The 24400-nt window shown below is 40.4% G+C and overlaps 3 protein-coding genes across 5 annotated transcripts in view; 1 reads left to right on the top strand and 2 right to left on the bottom strand.

Moving 5' to 3' along the window:
- The window catches only part of trmt11 (tRNA methyltransferase 11), an 18255-nt gene extending 4118 nt beyond the window's left edge, over positions 1-14137 (bottom strand). For 2 of the 3 annotated variants that reach the window (XM_076280267.1, XM_076280266.1), the window contains exons 1-12: positions 14030-14137; positions 13779-13853; positions 13591-13664; positions 13351-13432; positions 13155-13247; positions 12380-12514; positions 11394-11550; positions 8281-8361; positions 7540-7704; positions 7239-7311; positions 6732-6866; positions 1-109 (exon numbers count right to left, since the gene is read on the bottom strand). The exon at positions 1-109 is cut by the window's left edge and continues 12 nt beyond it. In XM_076280267.1, the coding sequence (XP_076136382.1) occupies positions 1-109; positions 6732-6866; positions 7239-7311; positions 7540-7704; positions 8281-8361; positions 11394-11550; positions 12380-12514; positions 13155-13247; positions 13351-13432; positions 13591-13664; positions 13779-13853; positions 14030-14107 (1257 nt within the window). In that variant the 5' untranslated portion in view covers positions 14108-14137. The remainder of the gene's footprint in view (positions 110-6731; positions 6867-7238; positions 7312-7539; positions 7705-8280; positions 8362-11393; positions 11551-12379; positions 12515-13154; positions 13248-13350; positions 13433-13590; positions 13665-13778; positions 13854-14029) is intronic. The other variant, XM_076280268.1, reaches the window with a different exon arrangement.
- A 319-nt stretch (positions 14138-14456) lies between these two features.
- Positions 14457-16332, top strand: LOC143119048 (actin-binding Rho-activating protein). Its single transcript, XM_076280270.1, has 2 exons — positions 14457-14655; positions 15237-16332. The coding sequence occupies exon 2, from the start codon at positions 15304-15306 to the stop codon at positions 15778-15780; it is 477 nt and encodes a 158-aa protein (XP_076136385.1). The 5' UTR covers positions 14457-14655; positions 15237-15303; the 3' UTR covers positions 15781-16332.
- Positions 16333-16364: 32 nt separating this feature from the next.
- On the bottom strand, positions 16365-21687 carry hint3 (histidine triad nucleotide binding protein 3). Its single transcript, XM_076280269.1, has 5 exons — positions 21541-21687; positions 21233-21350; positions 18829-18898; positions 18619-18745; positions 16365-17605 (listed from the first exon to the last, which is right to left on the bottom strand). Exons 1-5 carry the CDS (start codon positions 21679-21681, stop codon positions 17567-17569), a joined length of 495 nt encoding a protein of 164 aa, XP_076136384.1. The 5' UTR covers positions 21682-21687; the 3' UTR covers positions 16365-17566.
- Between the last annotated feature and the right edge of the window lie 2713 nt (positions 21688-24400).

Below are 24400 nucleotides of genomic sequence, written 5' to 3' on the forward strand. Positions count from 1 at the left end.
GGTCTTCTCCATGGTGATGAGCCTTCGTGACGTGTGAGTGGAGAGAACCTGCTCACAGTTGCTGACGAGACTCAGGCAGGGGTGCAGGGGAATCATCTCCTCACAGTACCTGCAGAGAGACAGCGGCAAACACACTCAACTGTGGGCCAGTTACTGCACATAGCACACTAAACAAACAACAAAGTCACTCAAGTCCCTTCAAAAATGATAGAAGACATTTCATGCAGAACAGAATGCAGTGCCTGATGCCTGGTGTTAAACAAAATGTGTTAAACACACCCGACGTTAAACATTTACTCAATTCTATGTTTGAGACATGGACCAGTGAACCAGCGCCTGTTTCATAACATTAGGGCCATGGCTCATCACTGAGTCATATCAACTATCAGAACATGCGTCAAACATTAGACACGTCTAGATGGACAGAAACGGAATAACGGCTTAATTGGAATAAAACCTCATAAACACCTCAATCGGAATAAAAATGCAATGATCCGATCAGAATTTTAATCAGAATGAAAGATGTGGTGTAGTCCGTTACTATTCCGATTGAATAGCCATGTATACAGTCAATCGGATTGCCTGCTATATCTTCTCAAAGAAAAGTAGGCAACAATGGCTATTCAAAGATTATCAAAAGTCAAAGATTCTAAAGCGCTTGAAAGCACCTGATTGGTATAGAACGTACCCCATGTAAATAGACGGCAGTTTTTTTAATCGGAAAAGTTCAATTGGAATGACAAAAAAAAAAAAAAACTGTCCAAGCTCTTTTCAGTGGCCACCACAATTGGGTTTTCCCATCTCGCAAAGTAATAGTACCATAAAAGCATACTTAACTCATAAACTCAAATTGAATTAATGTTATAGCTTCACTGCCACAGCAAAATCTGAGGAAGGAAATGTATTAAACAAGCCCATAAACACTGTTACGCTGCAAGCCACTGAACGCATTAATTACTGTCAAGTGGTCCCACAAAAACTCAAACACGATCAATCTACACTGTGTTTGCTTTAATATCTTTTTTCCAGATGTTTACATGTGGGATAAAAAAAAAAACGTCTGATTAGATTTGAAAGGTAACGTTAGCCCAGATGGAAATACAGGATTTGGGGGTTTCGACAACCAAAGTCATGCCCAGTCTTATCATCTGCAGTAAACACTGCGGTCCTCGATCACTGGAGAATGAGAGTTGGGAGCTAGACAATCAAACAAACAGCTCGGACCAGACTGTAATAACCCACATTCTTATTCACAAGCGTGCATGTACATGTACACATACACACACACACACACACACACACACATACACACATATGTATATACAGTAAATATACATAGCCTACTCACGTAATTTACAGTGTATTGATGAAGTATAACAGTGTAACAATGTTTGTATACGTTTGTATATGTTTTCTTTTTATTATTATTATTATCCCTCTGAACGCTTTGGCAATGCATCATATAATTTGTTGTGCCAATAAAACATATTTGAATTGAATTGGAGTCAGGCCCTAGCCATCATCAGACGATATGGCCACAGAGAGCCGAGCGCATCCGATACCTCTTCTCGGATTTCTCTGAAGCGTAGGCCCTACCCATAAAGCCAACAGCGCCGGCCTTTTCCCAGAGCCTCTGTGAAATAAGCCCTCTCTCTTCAGCAGCCTGTTTGGCTGCAGTTTGACTTTCATAGGGCCCATGCTAGCGGCAAGTTATTACCGCCTCTGCCGAGCGAGATGTAATATATGGCCAGTGTCAGGTCGCGCTGATGGTGGCCCAAATTGGGGAGGCGAGACCTGTCAAGGGCCGAGGTGTGTTACGGGCACATTGATGCACGCGTTTGCCAACGTTTTGAAGAAACAGTGAGCTGATGCTGGTGAGAGATTTTCACCCAGTGTTTGTTTGTCCCCTCGCTGTCGCCATGGAGACAATGGAATATGTGCGTCCACTGTACCATAATGTGGGTGAGCACAGCACGGCCAGGTTTAAAATGGCAATTACAACTTTTGTTTTTTGACATTTACAATTTTTAAGTTTCTTTTTCATATGTGTGTGTGCGTGTATGTGAACTGAGGCTCTAGTATGCATGTTAAACGACTAGAGTACCGGTATGTATGATGTAAACACACTCTAGTGTGTATGAACATGTGCTGTGTATGTAGGGTGAGGTCTAGACATCTATGGAAACAGTTTAGGTCATAACACTTCGAAACATCTGTGAATAGTTGTCGCTGCATGAAATATAGTAGTCTAACATTACAAAAGGTAAACTCTGGCAATTATTGATTGTGTCTAAGCCAGTATGTGTGTGTGTGTGTGTGTGTGTGTGTGTGTGTGTGTTGGGGGGGGGGGGGGGGGTCTATGTGCAACAATCTCTGAGAGAGTGAGAGAGCATTAATGTTTTTCACACTGATTGAAAAGCAAACTCTGGTTCCTGCCAGAGCAGCTGAGGAAAACGTGGCTACGGTGGTTGGGAACATCTTTAACGCACTAAGCGGCAACACGTCGCAAAACTTAAAGAAGCCAGTAGGGAATATAAGCTAACGAGCAGAAGAAGCCACAGAGGCCAGCCCAGAGTCGGAGAGCAGAGCGGGAAGGAGGAGGTGTGTGTGTGTGTGTGTGTGTGTGTGTGTGTGTGTCTGTGTGTGAGGGACAGGCGCGGCAGAGGGTCTCCGAGGCAGCGGAAGCCCCTTTAATTGGAACACAGGGTGGTAGTGGCGGGGGGTGGGTGACCTCATCCCCCACGCCTGTGCGCTCTGCTGGGGGACCCAGGCAGGCGCCGCTTCCCCGGGCGGCTGTTAAAAGGGCCGCACGACACTGCCACTCTGGATTCCTGTGGCACTTGCCCCCCCCCCCCCCCCCCCTTCGCTGACACCAGTGTTTATAAACAACTTTGTTGCTACACAATCTGACTCTCCAGATCCACTCAGTCAAAGCTTCCCGGCCCCCTCCTCCTCAGCCCTCCACTAGTCGTTAGACTCAGTGGGCCAGTCACAGTGAATGGGCTGCGCCCCCTTATGGAAAGAACACCACGGCACAAACAAATGGTTTGGCTGATGGTAGCTGGACCATGAAACGGCAACGTTTGAAGTTAAACCCTTCAGGTTCTCCAGGTGGAATGATTTTGCTATGGCAGCTTAGGAGGTAGGCAGAAAGGTGTGAGCAGAGGTCACACAGCTCTTTACATGCTTTCTTACTGAGAGCAACTCGCTGAAGAAGTTTTTGATAGGTAACAGATTGAGTCCATTCCACGAACATCTCCATCCCTGTACAACCGATTCCCATTCAGACAACTAAATTCCTTTTTTGACAATTTCCATAGTTACTTTTTCCATTCATTCCTGCATATGCCTTCATCTGACTTACATCCATAAGTTGCTATCAGTTGTGTACTTATAATATACAGCTTGTTTTGTATAACCCATGGCCTTGGCTAGCTCCATACTCAAGGAGCAGATGTACAACTGAAAAATGTATGCCAATAGCTTTGCTTGTCAAGAAAACGGCATGGCACCTAACATCCACGCAGCTATCTGTCAACAGAACCACACACATTTAGGTCAGCCGAAACCAGATACTGACGGGACCGAAAGGGGGCTGGAATCCAAGCAGGCCCTGGGGTGACGGTGAGTCTCTGTGGAGACGGCGAAGGGTGGAGGTGGGGAGTGTGTGTGTGTGTGTGTGTGTGTGTGTGTGTGTTGGGGGGGGGGGGGGGGGGGGGTAGTGCTGTGTTTAGTCTGTGTGTTAAGTTTGTCACTGTGGGGTTTGTTCTGGCACTGTGCCCTGAATGTGTCGGGGCCCCAATAGGACGGGGGTCAAGTGTAGCTGCGCCGCAGGGTGAAGAGTTTCTGCGCTGTTCATCAAGCCAGTGTCAGGTTCCTCTCTTGGAAGCCCACACACACACACACACACACACACACACACACACACACACACACACACACACACACACACACACACATTCAGACACACAGACAGACAGACAGACACATACACACACAGACACACAGTTCCTCACACACAAACATAAGACGGGCTTGTGCTATATACATGTCTTATTTTACAACATTCAGGGCTGTGTTGCCCAAATATCCACTGAAGTTAGCATGCTAACAAAGAACAAGTCGCTAGAGTCCTCTCTCATAACGCCACACAGGTGGTGCTAGTGAGTCATTGTAGCGAAAACAGCGAGGTGAACTGCTGTTTTCACTGCTCCTTTCACGCATCTAGGCAAGTGGGCGTGTCAAGCAGGCAGCTCTGAGTGAGTGAGTGCGCAGCCAACGTCATAGTTCTTTGCCGACAGTTCTAGGCCTTGTGGATAAAACAAAAGATGCAGTGAAATCTGCAACTATTTCGGATACATCGCGAATTAAGGCAAGCCATCACGTACACAAAGTCATTTAAAAGCAGTAGGCTACGCATGGAACTTGGCAAAACACCTCGCAGACATATCCCAACATTTTTAAAGAGTTCAAAGAACGACAGGTTAACGAATATGCTATAGAAAACACGACTACATGGTTAGTGCCAAGTTCTTCTCTTATGTTTTAGTTTAGCCTAAGTGAAACGAGTATGGTTCTCTGGGATAAAGCGAACCTTCCTTCATCAATGAATTTTGACGAGACATAACGAGCTGTAATCATTTTGACGAGACATAACGAGCTGTAATCATAGGGTGCTAACGTGATGAAAGCGCAATGTTCACGCCAGAATAACATTACCATAACTTGTAAACGATCTATTTCATGTTCGGTCAGTAGCCTACTACTGGTAATATTTGTCATGGCATGTAGACTGCAATTTGTTCAATAATTATTGCCCAGATGTAGGATAGGCTACCCGAAATGTGCTAATTAAAGCCCACAGCATAATACCACCAAAGCGTGTTGAGTCCTAATAATAATAGCGGCGTATTGTTACAGTACGTGCTAGCAAATCATGTTATCAAAGAAATAGACGTAATGTAGTAATGCACACAGATATATTGCAACAGGTAATGGTGTAGGCCTATCTGACGAAGACCTGAGTGGTTGGAACGTCGTACTTGTACACTGGGCGCAAAGAAGACTATCCTCACATTTTCCCCTTTGCAACTGTCAAAGAAATCCCATGAACACGGGAAGGCCTAGGGTAGCCTATACTGTACATCAGATGGCCTAAAAATTAGGCCCCTCTGCATAGTATTCAGTGATTTGCATGCAGTAATTTGAACACTGACCTTGATCTAGCCTAGTTTGGCTATTTAAAGCTACTTTATTGCCAAAACACAACACAATGTAAATTAACTATAACAAACAATAAAGGACTTAATCACAGAAAGTAGGCCTACTATTTTACTGACTATAAAAAAATAATCATTATGTAGGAAGTTTAGAAGTTTAGAACCCAGAATTGACCTACACACTACAAAAGTGCACCAAATTCAACACAAATGACTCAATACACTTGGAGGAGGTATGAGTCCTTTCTTCTCCAGATATCTTAGGATTTCGCCGTAGTATCGTTTTAGTATCGAGCATCGTGATATTTATGGCAGGTATCGTATCGAAGTCATAATTTTGGTATCGTGACAACACTAGTAAGTGCATGAGTTAAAGTCACTGTTTAGTCCACCAGCTAGTTAGGTCAAGAACTTGAGTGTGTGAAGAACTACAGAGGTCTGTTTTTTTCTGGTAATGATACAAGGGGCAACCTTATGAGCAGTGTTGTCTACAAAAAAGCCTCTCCCAGTTTCACCAAACTGTTTGATTACTTCTGAGAAAGGAGAAGAGGTAGCGGTGCACAGATGTGGGTAATACCAGACAGTTCTAAAGGATCTTTGGTAATACCATGCCCCAAATCTGCTATAGTATAAAATAATTTTTGCTCGCTTGTCATCAGCTAGTCAGGCTTACCTGTATACACTGCAGCTTCTTAAAGTGCGCGCATAAAGGCACCATCATGTACAGAGCTGCTCACTTCCTGCCAACCGTGCATACGTTAAGTCTGAGCCTCTTTGTTTTCTCAAAGCAGATGTCTGCAACTGCACGTAAGCAGAACACACACTGCCCGCGGGTCTCCCATCTCCACTGCTGGGGAAATTCAGTTTATGGCGGTGGTCTGTGTGTGTGTGTCTGTGTGTGTGTGTGTGTGTGAGACATGATGTCAGAACTCTAACACACTCTTTGGACTGTAATTTAGATCTGAGGCTTGAGCTGGCTGCCTCTCCTCCTCCTCCTCCTCCTCCAGTAGGGCTATTCCAGCAGCTCTCTCTCATATGTGGGCAGCTGCTGCCTGGACAGGCCTGTGGTGGAGGCTGCCGTCTGGAATATCCCACCACAGGACACCTGCACTCCCATACAGCTACAACTACATCACACAAGAGCTACACTACACTACACTACACTGCACCGCACTGCTCTACTACAAAGACCTGGAGAGGTAGGCAGGGCTGGGAAGAACAGGATAGAACTGGATCAAACCAAATTTGACTCCGGTGAAGGGTTTACCTGGTCAGCTTTCCACTTCATTCATTCTTCCAAATAAAATGAGTTTGGAGAGTATCCATACAGTACACTGGCTAACCATTCACTTCATAAACCAATTCGGTTTTTCTTGTTAGATCACAACAAAAATTCCATTTAATTAACTGTAGTTTTCAATAGCTGGAAGAATTGTTACATATATGAAAAAAAAAACTTCCAAAGCTTAAAGAGATTAGACTGAAAGGTTTGATCAGGTTGATGCTACTTACTCTGGTCTGTAGATTGGCAGCCAGTAAACTAACCGGCCGCCCATTACTAAATGATGGGCTGCAAAGTTTAAGAGGTCAGTGAAGATGTCACTCAGGCGATACTCCATGGACACTGGGACATGGCTCTCCCCACCGCTGAAGAAGAAACACACACAGGCGCAATCACTGAGCGACGATACATACATACACACACACACACACACACACACACACACACACACACACACACACACACACATGTGCCACAAACCTTCAGCTATGACAAAAATGCTGATCACAGCCTAATTATGTAGGACACCACTTTACAAAGATAAGCTGTAGAGTTGCGCCAAATGAGAACAGCAATGAGAGAATCACATCCTTCCAGTGATGGTGCCTCTGTGGTTGGATTTGAAAAGAATAGCTATGGCGCCCTCTGCTGTTTGAGGTACAACAGACATGCCATTTGAGAGGCTTACTGAGGCCCATTTTTTTTTATATGAACGCAAGGCGAGATGAGAAACTCACTAGTCCTCTGGAGGCTTGATTATATCCTTATGGGAGCCTGTTCTCCGTGTGGATTCCCGGATACCGTAGGGAGCTGACAGAAGAGGAAAACAGAGAAGAGAGATGATCATAGAGGAAATGTTAATGATTCTTTTGGGCTCCTCATTAACAAAATGGATGGAACTACAGCAGTGACAGAACTCTTGGGAAAACATCACAGAAACATTTTTAAAAAAAAAACAAAAAAAACAGTTTTTAGAAAACTTCAGTGGAGAAAAATCAGGTGGGGAGTGGAGAAACTAAAGCTATCCGCATGACATACGGTCTGTGATAATGGCATCGAATAGGTTCACACTCCTCCAAATGGGTTTGGAAGCATCTGAGACCAGGACGTCCACATACTGCCTCTCTGTCCCATACTGGCGAAGGTTTGCCCGGATGTTTTCATCTGGGCCCCTCCACTTCTGGTTCCTCCGGCTGGATTTGCCTACATTCAGGTTCATCACAACACATTATAGGAGTAGATATGAGGGCCTACCCAATTACACTCATTAGAATAGACATGAGGGACAACATATTATAGGAGTAGATATGAGGGCCTACCCAATTACACTCATTAGAATAGACATGAGGGACAACACATTATAGGAGTAGATATGAGGGCCTACCCAATTACACTCATTAGAATAGACATGAGGGACACACATTATAGGAGTAGATATGAGGGCCTACCCAATTACACTCATTAGAATAGACATGAGGGACAACACATTATAGGAGTAGATATGAGGGCCTACCCAATTACAGCAAACAGTTATTGTGTGCACATCCCACCTTCTGGCAGGTGCAGGACAAAAGAAAACTATACTCAATTGAAAAAATATATAATGTCCGCAACACTGCTTTTGACTCCCAATTATTTAATGCACAACAGGCAACGTTTCGACCCTGCTGGGTCTTCTTCAGGCAGAAGATTACACTCATTAGAATAGAGATGAGGGACAACATATTCTATGAATAGATATGAGGGACACTTGTGAAGACATATCAAATGGACACATACCTTTTCCGTGGATAGTGTTGTAATCAATGTCTGTCCCACAAACATAAGCCCCGAATTGGGAACATGCAACCAACAGGCTTCCTGGAAGAGGGAGCAACAAACAGGATCGACTGAAAACGCTAATAAATATTTCTTGAGACAACCATTTACGTTTGGCTGACAGACCATATCTGAAGCAGTACACAAAAGATCTTCCCTGGGCAAGGAAGCATAATTTGTATGCACTTATCTGCAAGTTATCTTAGGTAAGTGAGCCAGCTCGCCATAAACGTAAATACATAATGGTTTTAAAACAACTTAGTGTTTATATAGAAAACTTGGTTTTCCATTTGTTTAATATGTGTTTGCTCAGCCCTTGAAATTTATTAGATTAGGCTGGCTGTATTTAAAAATAGTTGGCTTAAAAAAAAAAAAAAAAGACTCAAGCACACCTTAAATACGTAAACTTGTGCGCAGGCCACCACATACACAAGCACACAATTTCATCTTTTGGCAGATGATTCCCTATAGAGCACTAGCAGTTCACACAGAATGTTCCTGCAGCAGGTACCGAAGTGAGAGTGTGAATCCATCACATGTTGTTTTGGCTCCACTGAGGCCCATAGGTATACAAACGGCATATCTACAGCTCTCTACTGTGGGGTCATAAATTATCCCATCTGGCCAGCAGATCTCACAACATCCATACGTTTGACGGCAGACGTTCATGATAAGGGCCTGCCAACTGGACTGGACACACAGCACGCTACAAACAGACACCTAGATTCGCCTCAGCTTTTTACAATGCGTAACATGATCGATGAAGAGACATCTTGGCAGATGGATAGATAAACAGACGGCTTTATTGTCCTCTTCTGGAAATCAGTGTTTGGCTTCATGATGGCTACATATTAAGACACAGGCAACAAAACAGCTATTAAAGTCCTGGAAAAGTCGGTCGATTCACAAAGCTAAACAATTACATTAATAATTTATAAAAAATATGTCTCAAGAAATAAAAAAAGAATACACTTCTTTTGTGATTCTGGAACATTTTACATGCCTCCCAAAAAGGAGCTGGAGTAATTCACTAAAGATGGGTTGAAAGGATTTTAGTAGGCTTTTGGCCTGTGAAAAAGTATCCATCAAGCAACTCAGACAGAGACTTTGGAAAAGGGGGTTCTCTACTCAGTTCCATATCTCGTACAGGTGTGTTCAATTAATGAAGTGCACGATGGCCCCGAGTTTGGCAGCAATGTCTCCATGTCATAAGGCTTTCCTTCAGCTCAGGCGTATTAAATGTCTCTGGTGATATCAAAGAAGAAGAAATCATATTTGCAGTTCAGAGAGGGTTCACTTCATTATTCAAACTATGCTATCTCAATGTGGCGTTTGTTAATTAAACTGGCCTACCAATCTGACAACAGTTCAAGTTCATGAGAAGGCAACCTAGACCTGTTTTATATTGTAGGCTGCTTGCTGCTGCTATTACCGGTAGTAGTCTATATTTTCACCCTCTCTTTCCAATATACCATTTTACAATTTTGCTAGTATACAGGCTAATGTGCAAATCACTGCATTTTTCCAAGCTCCAAATATGTATGGAGCTATCGCTTGCCGAGAGACGGAACAACCTTGAAGTATGCACCTAAACTTAAATCAAATTTAAATAGTTTTGTAATTTCTCTTCAAACTATTTGATCGTAGTCCAAGTCCACTCTCTTCCGTTCATACAGTAAGTTCTTTTTAATTTGGAAATATTAGAGGCATGAGGAGTAGATGGGAACATGCAAGCGCAAAGCAGTATCAAGAAAGTATCAAGAAAGTATCGTCACTTATTCTAAAACCTAGGCTATAAAACGCAGAAAGATCACGTCAATTAGGCAACATTATTTCCAGCCATGGTTTATCCACTGAAGGTATTACAGTATTTCAATGCATGGCTAACACATATGAAACAAGTCAGATAAACCAATCTTCCTATGTTGCGGTGTTCAGTTCATTCATCTCTTTTTGAACGTCTTTCTAATTAATAACGCCATACAAGAATATAATATTATAGTCTTAGGCCTATCATAGTTATCAGATATTGACTAGGCAAAAAGATCATTTTTGACATGATCACAGAGTAGGCTCTCATAGGGATTCCATTGGAGAAAAGCAATTCACTATAACGTCTGGTGTATTAGATCACGTCCATTGATTATAGCTAACTGTTGTAAGCTAACTGTTGCAGCATACACTTCACAAACAGAATACTTCAGTAGTGCGCCCATTGTAGCCTGGCTGTTTAAAGTTACAAGAAAACAAAAAAGTCAGAAACCCTCTTTTTCTTCCAAATAGGCTTAGTAAAATTGTTACTCTCGGTCAGAAGATCACTAGCATTAACCTCAACAGCATTGGGCATGTATTTGAGGTCAGAGGCACAAAGAGAGCAATGCCCATTTTGGGGCCAAACACTAACCACCCACTCTACTCAGAGTTTTGCCTCCTACCATCAGGGAGGAGGTATATTTTTTTAAGCAGGCCAGGTCTAATAGATACCTAATCTAATAAAAATCATTTGTCCCATCAGCTGTTGGGTTTCTTAACAAGTTATAGGTCAACTTGTATTTGTATATCATTGCTTATGTTTACGTTCAGACAGAAACATATTACAATCTTCTACAAGTGTATGTGATTTTACATTTTGAATATGCATTTATTATCTCATTAAGTATATTTATACTGGCTACTTGCTGTGAACCAAATTACCCATAGGGGACATTAAAGACTATCCTATCCAATCCAATCCAATCTAAGTACAACACATCAGTTGTTAAAATAGAAATGTTTTTTTTAGAAAATGTATGCTCATTTTGATTCTAATGCCAGCAACATGTCCCAAAAAAATTGGGACAGGGGCATGTCTACCACCTCTTCTGTCATTCGGAAATGAAGAGACCGGATTACGTGCAGATGAGAGTTGCAGAGAACTACGTTTTGAACGCACACATTACATTCAAACAACACACCTGGGCAACTCTTGACATTCCCCATCCCACTCTATTTCTCTCTCCCATTCACTTCCTTCCACTTTTCACTGTCCTATATGAATAATGGTTTAATGTGTGGTCATGGAGATTCTGTCTCACCTGTTCCAACAAATGGGTCACAGACAAGGTCATGCTGTTTGACTTTGGCGTGGTTAGCCATTATGAAAGATAGCCCTGCATCCATACTGGTGTTCCCAATAAAGTGCCTCTTCTTCACACTGTGAGAGCGGATTAGATCTCTTTGGCCATCTGCAATCTGAGGATAAACAACAAGTCAACAACCATGCACTTACATCATAACACATTTATCGGAACGCCCCCTATTACCACCAGTCCCGTATTTCCGTCCTCTTGCGTGTATGTGTCACTTAATATTAATTTCTATACAAACCAAGACGGTGGATTCCTAAAGAAACGCAAGCACCCACACCATATCTAAATGAGCTATGTACCAAAAATGACATTTTGCTGTGACTCAAAGAGCTTTAAACAGTGTTGTATGGCTGCGTGTACAAATCCGCTTGGAGCTCCAGTGGAATTTTGAATTGCGACGAGAATTATCGGGCTAACCGTTGATGTGCCTGTTAAAGGGTGGAAGTAGACGACCCACCAGGCCAGCACTAAACTCTGAGCATGGTACACAAAATCGGATATTTCAGGCAGTAAGAACCAAACCAGATTTTGTTCAAATCTACACACCAATGGCTATTGACAAATGTAAGGTTCATTTCTCAAATGCTATTTTGAAGTATTAAAAAACATTGTTGGTTTAGAATTTTCGAACGAAATGGGTGATAATTGGAGGTGTTACGATATTATGCTAGTTTTGTAAATATGTATGTGACACCTTGTTACAGTATATGACTCAATGTTACAATATATGATACAAATCTATGAAGCAAATTCAGATTAATCTGACTTAAAGCTTTTGTAGCTCATCAGTTAAATCTTGTGGAAGCATTTACACAAGGCCTACTCATAGAGACATTAATTTCTGCCTGAAATGATGGTCTTCCTCCATATAATATGGATTCAAGTAAGGCCCTCAATAAAACAGTAGTGAGTCAATAACTGATGACACTCACCCATCTGCCAAAGTACACATACAAAGGTTCCTCAGGGATGTCGTTGGGGTCAGTGCCATAGTCCTCTAGCAAGCAAAACACATGATCTGCGTCCTTCAGGTTTACTTTCCCTTTAAAAGGAAGGAAGTCCAATGCCTGACGGTAAAAGATTTCTTTTAAATTCCAAGAACACTGTAATAATGCTCAAACAAGACTGAACAATCAAAAATCAATGTATGACAGACTCTGCTTCTCTGCCTCTGCTTTTGACACATTTGTAGTATGTGAACATGAACACACACACACACACACACACACACACACACACACACACACACACACACACACACACACACACACACATAATAGAAGTAGTGAACACACAGTGAGTAGTGAGCACACAAACACCCAAAGCAGTGGGTAGCCATTTCTGCGTCGCCCAGCGCTGTTCAATCGCTGTGAAAGCGCTGTTCAATCACTCATACTGTCATAAGCATAATTAGAACATAAAGAGTATCCTTTACCCTTGTTAGTGCCAAAGTGAGGAGGAACTTGCCATGTGTGTTTCCCACATTGCTTAACATTGCAGTGACTATATCAAATCTGGACTGAACTTGCACTGTCAATCATATAGAGCTAGTCAGATGATAAAAGTCACAAACCAGTAAGTACAAGCATATGTAAATATAATATAATAATGTATCACAGCAACAATTCCACCACACTCACTACTTTGGAATTCTCGCTTTTTGGAAGTGTCCGTGTGAAAGCTGCCTTAATAGTCTAACATACTTACATCAATTTTCTTTATTCTGTCCTGGAAGACCAATGTTTTGTTGAAAGTGTAAACATTAATTTTGTAAGTTGATTCTTCTAGAAGAAAGGGCAACTGTAGGGAATGACACAAAACGGACGTCAGAATACAACAAATCAGCAACAATGTATCTTTATGTACCTAATCTGTATGACTGACTGCTGCAATGGCTGCGTACCATGCTCTCTGTTGGATAATTTAGAAGTGATGATTTCAGTTCCTCGGTCGTTCCTCCGTGACCCCATAATTCAAAAGCTGATCTATAACACAAACAAAAGTTATCAATGTAATAACAGAACGGTGTCTGTCGATGAATTAAAGTCTTTATGATTTGAAAGGTAAAACAGACACGCTGACACATGACATGGCAGCATTCCACACATTGAAGGAACTGGAAACTGCAAAGGCGTGAACTTACTTGGCACACACAGTTCTTCCCATTATGTTTCGTATGTCATCCTCAGATAAGCCGTTCAATCGCCAGAAGGGAGACTAACATTACAAAAAAAAAAAAAGACAAACGACACAGACTGTGAGAAAACGCAACCTTATCGATGCTGTACATTACATTTCCTTTGCATAGTCCAAATGAATAAGAATAATTACCAAGCCGACCTTCTCTTTAAAGTTCTCTGATGGGTCGAACGGCTTCCCAAGAATAGACAGCAGCGACTTTATCTCCTGAAAATGTTAAAAAAGATTAAACAAATGAGTTGACACTTTATAATAGTACATCTGCCAACGCGCATCAGAAAGCGTAACTTCTGGCATCACAAATGTACTCAAAACACCATTATGCAGCATCGACCTATCACATAAGAGTGAAAGACTGCAAATAAAAGCAATAATAATCATACCGGTAGTCTAAAATCAACATTGTCGTGGGCTAAATGTAATAAATATTGTCGGCATGTTCGACTACAGTACAGCGCCATGTTAGTGCGGGACTGTAAATATCGCCTACGAGAAACTTCACTCTATAAAAAAGGTTCCTAGGCTATTTATTCCCATATTGAACCACACATCTCCAAAATGTATTTTGAAAAAGTGACATACCATATCGATATACAGTATCCTAGACTCGTATCTTTCACATGATTGAATAGAGACAATGTGTAGAAAAAAATAGAGTAAACTAAAGTTTTGAAAGTATTGTAAAAAATAAAGTACATTTTATTTTTAACAAGTGACAGGCATCATCGCCTAAATATAGGCTATCCCTTAAGCTGATTTACATGAAAACCTTGCCAGTCACGGCAGAGGCAAGGATTGGATCCACTTTACTTCTGTGGCCATTATCCATATGTTGTGATTGGCTCACTGAGGAGTCGCTCTCTTTCCCCCGATCCGCTTCAGCACTTTGGTTATGCCACAGAGCGACCGAGTAGCCTACGTTACACAGCACAGCAGCAATGATAGGCTATGCATTGCAGGACATCCAGTAGCTGGCTAGGGAATTATTGGAAAACAAAACACCAAAAAGGTAGGCCACACTTTTATTGTACAAACGTATTCATAGCCTATATAAAGTGTAGTCTTCATGTAATTGATAAGTGTAGTATAGGCCTACTCAAGTGCATGCATCAGGAAGAGTTATGAATTATAAATGTATGATAATGTATATACAGCAAATAAGACTTTACTTGGCTTAGGCTACTCCGCAACCCTTAGATAAAACGTGATGTCTCTGGCCACTGTTGGCCTTCTCCACATTCCTTTGCCTTTTATGCACAAAATCTGTTAACAGCATAACAGAAGCCTACACAAGTACACTGTAGTTAGGCCTATTTATAGTTTCGAGTGAGGTTACTAAAAGCATAACATAGATTACTGCAATAGGCTACGAGGCTAGGTCTGTTATACCCATTTAATATTCTTCTATAAGAAACATTACTCCAAAACTATCAGGTGATAGGCATGGCGATTTAAATGACAGATTGTTGTGCGAATAAAAACTACTTTCAAGGACGCACTGACGCAGAACCATTTTGGTAAATTTTGGTAACCAGGTTGGTAGCGCAGTAAACGCTGATTACAGAACTTTCTCCGTTTTCCTCTACACAGAAATGTGAGCAAAAGTGAACGAATGATGTGTGGTCTCTGTAAGATGCACAGCTGAGGAAGCGGCACCATGGAAACAAATGATGCACCTGTGCAATATGACGATAGAGCCGATGCTTGCGTGGTCTCCGTTAAGGGCTTAACTGAGAACTGGCAAAAGTGGTCTACTGAACACCAGCAATACCAAAAACACAATCCTTTCAGCAATGACACAGCTACAGTCACTGTGCAGCTTCACCGTGGCCAAGAGGGCTATGGAAAACCACCGGAGGGCTCCAAGACGGAGCAAAGAGGCAAAGACGCTCAGTCTCACATCTGCAGAGAGGTGGAGGAACTGAGTTCAGTGATTAAGGAAATTGGCCGCCCCCGCGAAGAGGACGGGAAAATCACGGTGGAGTTTGGAACGCTGTTTGAGCATTATGTTACCATCTCCAACAAATTAGTTGGCGTCCTGCTGCGCGCGCGGAAACAAGGGCTGGTCCACTTCGAAGGAGAGATGCTTTGGCAGGGACGTGATGACCGCCTAATCATTACACTACTCCAATGAACACGAATATGTATGGCCTAAAGTTGTGAAAAAGCACAACGTATTCTGATATATAAGAGATAACAGGTTGCATCTCAAGAATGAAAGTGATAGAATGAATTGATAGGTCAGGTAGCACACGTTTTGAATAATGCAATGCTTAAGTAAAATTCCTTAAAGTATTAAAACAGCAGAACAAGCTATGTATGACAAATATGGTGCTTAATAAAAGTGTCCTGTGAGAAAATTCCAGAATAATCTTGAGAGAACTCTTTAACATATTGCCAACATCATAGTAGTGGGAAAAGAAGTTCATGTCTTTAGAAGTTGTCAATCCTTGTTTGACTGTTTTGAAATAAATGTATTCATAACCATGTCTGCAATACATCAGTTTCTATTGTACTGACTTTATGGGATCACTGCATTGCCAAATTTCACACTGCATTCAGTTGTGCAATATTAGCAGATACTAAACCATATAAGTGTATTCTCAGGCTGGATATGAACGGTCTCATTCTCTGTCAAGCTGTCTCATTAAAAGGAACTTGTTATAGGAATATGTTTGGATTATTATGTTACCACTTGGTGTGCATCAAAACTGATGGTTAAGTTGAGAATGCTTTTTAATGAACACATGCATTCATTGTATGTACAGGAAAACAAACTCTTACAGGATTGTAATGCAAACAATGTTATTTTACATCCCTCTAAACATTTTGAGCAATTTCTGCTATTATAATAGTGACACGCACACACACACATTTCAATTCCACTCCATTATAGACAGAATACCAGCTGAGATCAGTTGCATTGTTGTTTTTTTTTAATTTTTCAGATTACATGATGTGCTTTCATAATTGCCAATGTTTTCTCAGTTAGCCTTTTAAAATTAGATCAGATTAGTAAACAGAATGTGCTTTTAGAACATCGGATGAATGGTTGCTGATAATGGGCAATGTAGATATTGCATTAAAGATCAGTAATTTCTTTCTACAACAGTCGAGAACCCTTTTGCAATTATATAAGCACATAATGTAATCTGAAAACTGCTGCCCTGATGAAAAAAACAATGCAACTGATCTCAGATGGTATTCTGTCTATAATGGAGTGGAATAGAAATGTCTAAGTGACCCCAAACTTTTGACCGGTAGTGTGTATATGTGTGTGTGTGTGTATATAAATATATATATATATATATATATTTCTTATCAGATTAAATACATCTTCACATTTCTCTTTCGTGCAAAAATCACAATTCAAGATGGACATGTTTTTAAGCAGCTTAATGTATAGGAATCATCTTCAGTAGCAGAATTATCAAGCATAACTAGAATGACTGGCCAGTGTTTGGACAGCTGCTGCTGATGGCATCCGTACCATATCCGTAGGGAAAGTCTATTTTGTAAAAGATAAGTGGTCACCATAATTGATTGTTGGTGTTGATTTTTGTTATGCTCATACACTTATTCAATCACAATGCTTATGTGACTTTATGACCACTATCCTTCCAAAACATCAGTGCTATTGTAATACTGAGGTTTTATGTAGTGTTTTAGCACTTTCATAAGCAATAAATTACAATATAAAAGGATAAAAGAGCTGCATGTCTGATATAGCTCATTGGCTTGAGTAAAAAAAGACAAGTGATATGATTGGTTCACATGAGTTATCTTGAGGCACTTGCATAACTCACACCTGCTTTCCTTGACTCAATTAGGAAGTGTTTGAGAAACACTACAGTCAGTTTGTTCATCAGATTCAGATGAACACATCTAGCAGCAGCACCAAGCCTTCCTTTTCAGTTGACCTAACCTAAGGAATTCAGTCTCTGGATCAGCTGGTCTGCCTACGGAAGACAAAGGGAGACAGGGTTACACAAGGGCTGTTTCTATGGAAACATTGTTGACATCATGCTGCTCTGGCTATGTGAGTACAATGACATAATGCATTAGCACATCTTTGGACAGTAGTCTTAAGCAATTATAATGTGTCGACGGCAAATGATGAAGGTAATTTCTCTTTTGCACATACCAGCCTGATTTTCCAGATTCACAACTCTGTCAAATCATTAATATGAGACTAGTAGTTTTGTCATTAATTATGATAGATAGGAACTAATGACGTTCATTCATTAGCTCTAACTCGCCACTTCGAACAACAGCGACATATACATCCCTAGTTCAGTGGCCCGTCTCAGCTGTCTGACCGCCATGCAGGGAATCTCACAACACTCCATTGTCTATGCTGATTCTGATGACAACATGGTTTATTTGAATGGCACCTTTTTACGCCCTCTGCCAGTCAGGGAAACATGCAACAGCGGTTAAGAACAATCAATGTTTCTATCCTCGTCACTGCAGCCACTGCCACACACACACACACACACCTGTGCCAAAACCCAGCTCAGTGACTGTCAAAGAAAGCAACCAGCAATACTTTTATTTTGAAGCTTCAGGCTAAGTAAATTAGGGAATTTGTTATCCAAACAGGCACAACTGCAACTGAGTGAGGAGCTGACAACATCAAAGCCATGAATCCCACACCCAGGTAGCAAACATACTGATAAAAAAGAATACTAAAACTATAAGCTATTCCTATATACTCAATAACAAAGTGGGCAAATGTCTACCAAAGTCTATACGCGTTGCTGGAACTGAGAACCTGGAACCAATTTGTTTCTGTTTGTACGGCACTGTCTATAAGACTAGATAAAACCATCTGCTCAGTATGACTGTAAATTGCTCTACAAGTTAACTTAGATTGCTTAAACATCAACATTTTAATCTTTAGATTTTATCTTTAGTCTCAAACCAGGAAACACTTAAAAGTATTCCCTTCAATAAAGGAAGGCCTACTCACTGTTATAAACCAATAAGAATCCAGACGGTAGAAGATTCTGGACATGAAGCCCATCTGGCTAACCGGGGCCAGCACATGCAGATGTAGATGTGTGACAGAACAAAATGGGGGCCAGTGGAATCCAAACCTGAAAAGTACGACAATTTAGACACATTCATTCTACTGAGAGATCCAAAAAAGGTTTTTAGGACTGTCGGCATTTCACTATACCTGACATCACTGATATCTGTGATGTTGTTCCTCTGGAGTATCTCCTTCCCCGTCTCCACCATCTTTTCAACTGATCACACAGGACACAAGATTGAGATTTTCAACAATCAAATAATAGCACCATGTGTATAGTCCAGTCATTTTAAGCCAAAATAAGGGTCAATGTTGAACAAATTGCAACAGAAGAATCCCAATAGGGGAAAGTTTAGAAAAAGACCTAAATATACCCTATTCATGCGCCTATGCAGTATTTTTCTCACGCAAATAGGGGGAAAAAATGAACCTTAACATATTACCATTAAAATTACTGAGTTGATTACTTACATGAAGACAAACAAAAAATGTATTATACGTTTTTTGAAATTGTTTGTTAACATGGGCAAACAGGGCATAATGTAATTATGTATAGGTAATAGGCAAAGTAAGGTCTGACCCAAAACTGATTGCAACATTTGACAAACAAATTGTCCAAGGCATGGAGGAAGATAATACATGTCTTAACTGGTATTATATCTCATCTAGAGGGTATATGCTTTTAGAAAATATATAGTTTAGGGTGTTTAATCTGTTTTTCCTGGACAGTATAGGCCAAAATGTATCCACTTTAAACTAGATTCACCTTTACAGAATAGAGGGCAATGTATTGTGCATGGCATGGAGGAAGATGGGAAATGTCTTAAATTGTGTTATATATCCTTCAGAGGATATATGCTTTCAGAAAAGATATAGTTTAGGGTGTTTAATTTGTTTCCCTTAATAGTGCAGGCCAAAATGTATCAGCTGTTCACTTGATTCGCCTATACAGAATAGAGGAGTATGTGTTATGCATGGTATGGAGGAAGATGGGACATTAGTTGATTAATGCTATATTTCATGTATAGTGCATGCTTTTAGAATATGTATAGTTTTGACTGTTCTATGACTTTGGTAAAACCATGACCCATGCATAGGCATGCATTGTTAATTATTAATCTTAAACTATATTTATTAGTATAACATGCACCTTTTTGCCAGATGTCACAACAATAGAGTCACCTTTTTGGAGGCTAACTGCAGTTATCCCATCGGCACCCTTCTGTCAAATTTGGACATTATCATGTCCATCTTCAACTTTGCCTTCACAATTTTCCTGCATTCACTAACATAAACATACTGTGCTGTCTGATTATTGTTTTAGACAAAATTGTGCAAAGTAAAGGGGCATCATACAGGCCCCTCTGATTGGACAGACAGTCTATCAGTCAACCCCTGGGCAAGAGGTCAATTACAGTCTTGGAAAATGATGGACTGATACTTTAGTGTGATATACTGTATATGTTTCAGTGACCTCTGAATCGGATTAAACACCAAAACCACTTTCCTAGGCTGAATAATGCTTAGCTATGTGTTTGTACAGCTTGAACATTGTGGAATACTTACATGCAAAAACACACTGGCTCTATTTAAAGAGTCAACAACCATTTCCATTGATTCAAAGGGCCAAAATGTAAAAATAGACACCAATTTTGCAACAACAGTCTGAAATAAGGCAAAGAAATTCACTCTATGAAGATAAAAGAATGTTCCTCAACAATGCAAGATTCTAAAATTCCATGTGAAGTTAGATAGAACCAGAGCCTCTATCTATAAGGCTCTGGATAGAACTAGGATCAGATATTCTTTAGAATGTGTATTCTACAACATTCTAATTACAGTTGTCAGTATTTGCTGAAGAATAATGCATAACAACCCTCATTTTAACATTTCACCAACAGTATTTTCATGGTCTTTTACTATGGTGTTTAGATTACCAATTGAAATATAAAAATGTGAAAATAAATTCTATTGCAATTAGTTTTGGGTCAGACTTTACTTTGCCTGGACTATTTAATGTATTATTAGCTCCGTTGTGGTATTTATACAAATTAGCTATATGTAATTAAATTATGCCCTGTTTCCCCATATTGACAAACAATTTCAAAAAACTTGTTTTTTTTACATTTTTTTACATTTTTTGTTTTGTCTTGATGTAAGTAATCAACTCAGTAATTTTCAAGGTGATATGTGAAGGTTAATTTTGTTTCCCTATTCACGTGAGAAAAATACTGAATAGGCGCATGAATAGGCCCTATATGTAGGTCTTTTTCTAAACTTTCCCCTGGGTTTCTTCGGGGCTTTTTTCCCTTACTCAAGACATATTGAGGATACAAAATCAGTTAAGTTTGCTTCTGTTGCAATTTGTTCAACCTTTTTTCATAAAATGAATGGACTAGTAGGCTAAACTTAAAAAATGTGCCCTTATTAACAACAGAAAATGTAATTGCTTTGCCACTAAAATTATTTCTAGAGTCGCAGTCACTGGGCAACGTTCAAATTATTTGAATATCAGTTGAAAAATTGAATATCAGGGCAGTATAGACCTTACCAAGTGCAACGTGCTCTTTGCCAAGTGATTTGCAATTCCCTACATGTCTGGTAGGTACGACCAGGTAGTGATGAGGTGCTCCGGGTTTGATGTCTCTAAAACACGATATCTCCTCGTCCTGTATTTAAGGCAGGGTAAAGGTATATGAAAAGCTACATCACAGCGCAAATACATTTTTACTACATATCACTGATCACAACTCTGCAATCCATTTCAAATAATCTAGTAATGTTAGCTAAACTTGATACAGTAGCGTGGACAGTTAGTAGCCTATACAGGTGCTGCTTAAGCAATATTGTGTTACTTACCGAGTACAGAAGCTCGGTACCCATCTCCTTGTTAACGACTTTACAAAATATACACTTTTTGTCATAGCCATCGTTTGGGGAATTGCAACATTTGTCGACATTTGTTGCACTTGAACCAGGGGTACCTTCATTTGTTGCCATCTTGGAAACGCCTTGTTATCGATAATTCTTCTGCACCGAACACTTTGTCGCACTATACTCACAGCGCCATCTGTAGGCGTGGTGGCAGTCAAGCTTCCCTTTCAGGATACAAACACTGTGACTGGACAGACATGTTAAATGTCTTTAGTTAATTTTCCTTAAAACTTTAGAAAAGTAATGATAGTATCATAGTACTTAAAACCGGCAGCGAGCAGAGTGGGCATTTCTTTAGAATTTGCTTGTGTGCAAGGGGGCAATGGAATGGAGATCCTAATTCGGTGAGCGTGGCTTAAGACCATAGACCTTACATTTTTTTCACGTTTCCCCAGCAGATTTCCCACAATATTGTGTAAATGGCATGTAAGTAGCATATGACATTGTAGCATTCATGTAGACATGCGATGTTTAATCAAATAGCGATGATGGTAGCCTAAAGCTCCCTAAATTGGCTGTTGTTATGGCTAAGTTGGGCTATTTTATGTAGGCCTAGGCCTACACAAATCAATCCCCCAGCAGCAGTGGCAGCAAAAACTGTCCTGTCCTGTTAATACCCATCCACTCGAATGGTCTATTAATCTCCTACATTATGAAGGCCACTCTGTTGATTCTCCGTGCTAAAAACCCATAATAATGTATTAGATATGTATCATCAATAAAGTAAATGCTTACAAAGATCACCACACAGCATACAGTAATAGGCCTAGTTATTTTCAGTGTCACATTTAGAATTTTACTCATGCCATACTTAAGCAAACTCATTAACCATACAGACAGATGGATTTGCTAATGTTTGGGGATTGTTGAAGTCATGTTTAATTTACTGACAAGTTGATTGTTTAGACAGAGCTGTCAGCTTTGTTTCAGCATTGACATTCTTGAGGGTGTTACAATGGCAGGTCAAGAAGGCTCCCTGCACCATTCAAAAATCGTGAAAATGAACTTTATTATTAGTTTAATAGTTGAATTGAAAACTGAATTGTCCTCAGGCGACTGCTTCAGAGAAGTATAAAATAGGGAGAATGTTCTTCGTGAATTTGCGGGAAGCCTCTGCAGCGCCACATAAAGGCCTGCCATATACATTACAGTGTTTTCGCTCGTTTTTACCCGAAAAAATACCTTTTCGTGTAGACATGGCCTCAGTTAGGGGAATTGACTGGGCTCTGGTCTGTGGTAGGGTCAGTTGGTGCCTGTAGGCCACCTTGAATCCATAAAAAAATTGCATTAAGAAGGAGTCTGTTGAATTTACATTACATTACATTACATTACATTTGGCTGACGCATTTTTAGCCAAAGCGACTTACAACAGGGTCATTCCACGTCAATTCAACCAGGGCCCACGCACTTAGGTCTCAAAATTCTGAAAATTACCAGGTGTACCTATGTTACCCAGGAGACACACTGTAAAATTACTCTTATGTAAGATCAATACTTTCCAAGATACAGCCAGTTTTACAGGGGGAGGGGGGTGTCTATTTTGTTCGGCCTCTTTTTTTTGTCAAAGTTCACAAGCCCACAGCGCAAGAACTAAACCATGTAGGAGGCTCAAATTTTGCATGCTGGTACATAAGTAGGAATAGTATGTAGCAAAATCGTCACGTTTGGTCTGGATAATCCTGCATGGTCATAGCTGTCCCTCAAAGTTGATACAAATTTTATTGGAGTTTTTGTCTGGGCTCTGTTTTAACCTTTCAGTAGACATATTTGTTCTCAACATAGGCTCTTGATTTATTTTCCTTACTGAGATAAGTAGAAACACTCTCACAAAAAACAATGAACAGAAAATAAATTCCTTTATTCCTTATATAGTGCGTGGGCCCTGGTTGATCTGACGTGGAATGACCCAACATGGTAACAATTTAAGTTTTAAAGCGATTCTCAACAATTTTAGGACAATTTAAAGAACAGTTTAAAAACAGTAAAGTACAGTAAGAATAAGTGCATCGGTGAGTGCTGTTACGTCTCAGTTCAAGACGGCTGGTGAGTGCTAGGATCAGCAAGACTTGTTGTGAGTGGTGCTATTAGAGATGCACCGATATGGAATTTTAGGGCCGATAACGATAACCGATATTTATTGGTTTGTTGTGACCGATACGATAACCGATAATATTACTCTTGAAAAAAAATTGTGAAAAGTGATTTGGGGAAAGCATTTAATAAGCATAATTTTATTGCAGTAATTTTACCTACCACCAAATGATGGACAGAACTCATAATAGTCCTCAATAGTAGGCCCTACGGCAGTCAACAACATAACAGTAGCCTAGCCCTACAGTATGTGTGGCTCCTTTAAGTGAACCTGACGTCAGTGAATTGCGAGTGAGTGGCTAGAGAGTTTGAATCATTTTCATAAACGGCTCAGCTTGGAATAAGCTACAGTATAGCGACCAAATCAGAGTTTGTGAGGGAAACTTAGGTTTAGTTTTAACTGCGGGTAACTGAATAAAGCTCCTCAGACTGTATCTTATGTCCGTCTACTCTGTTGCGCACAACCTGCTGCAGCAGAAATGAAAGGAGTTAGCCCCGAAGGTTTTAATAACTTATTATGTCTGGAACTGAAGCACGAATGGTTAGCATATTTCTAGGTAATAATACAAAACCCAAGCTAAAGTAATGGAAATATAATACTAAAACACAACTTAGAACTAGGCCTACTTATGTAGCCTACTCGTCCCACTAACGAGTTTGTTTATTTGTTTCCCCGACCAGCGCGGTAAAGTGC

The sequence above is a fragment of the Alosa pseudoharengus genome, unplaced genomic scaffold (genome assembly GCF_046254945.1).
Source record: "Alosa pseudoharengus isolate Yale_2024_CS ecotype anadromous, Long Island Sound unplaced genomic scaffold, YU_APseudo_1.1 YU_APseudo_1.1_scf_12, whole genome shotgun sequence".
NCBI classification, from domain to species: domain Eukaryota; kingdom Metazoa; phylum Chordata; class Actinopteri; order Clupeiformes; family Clupeidae; genus Alosa; species Alosa pseudoharengus.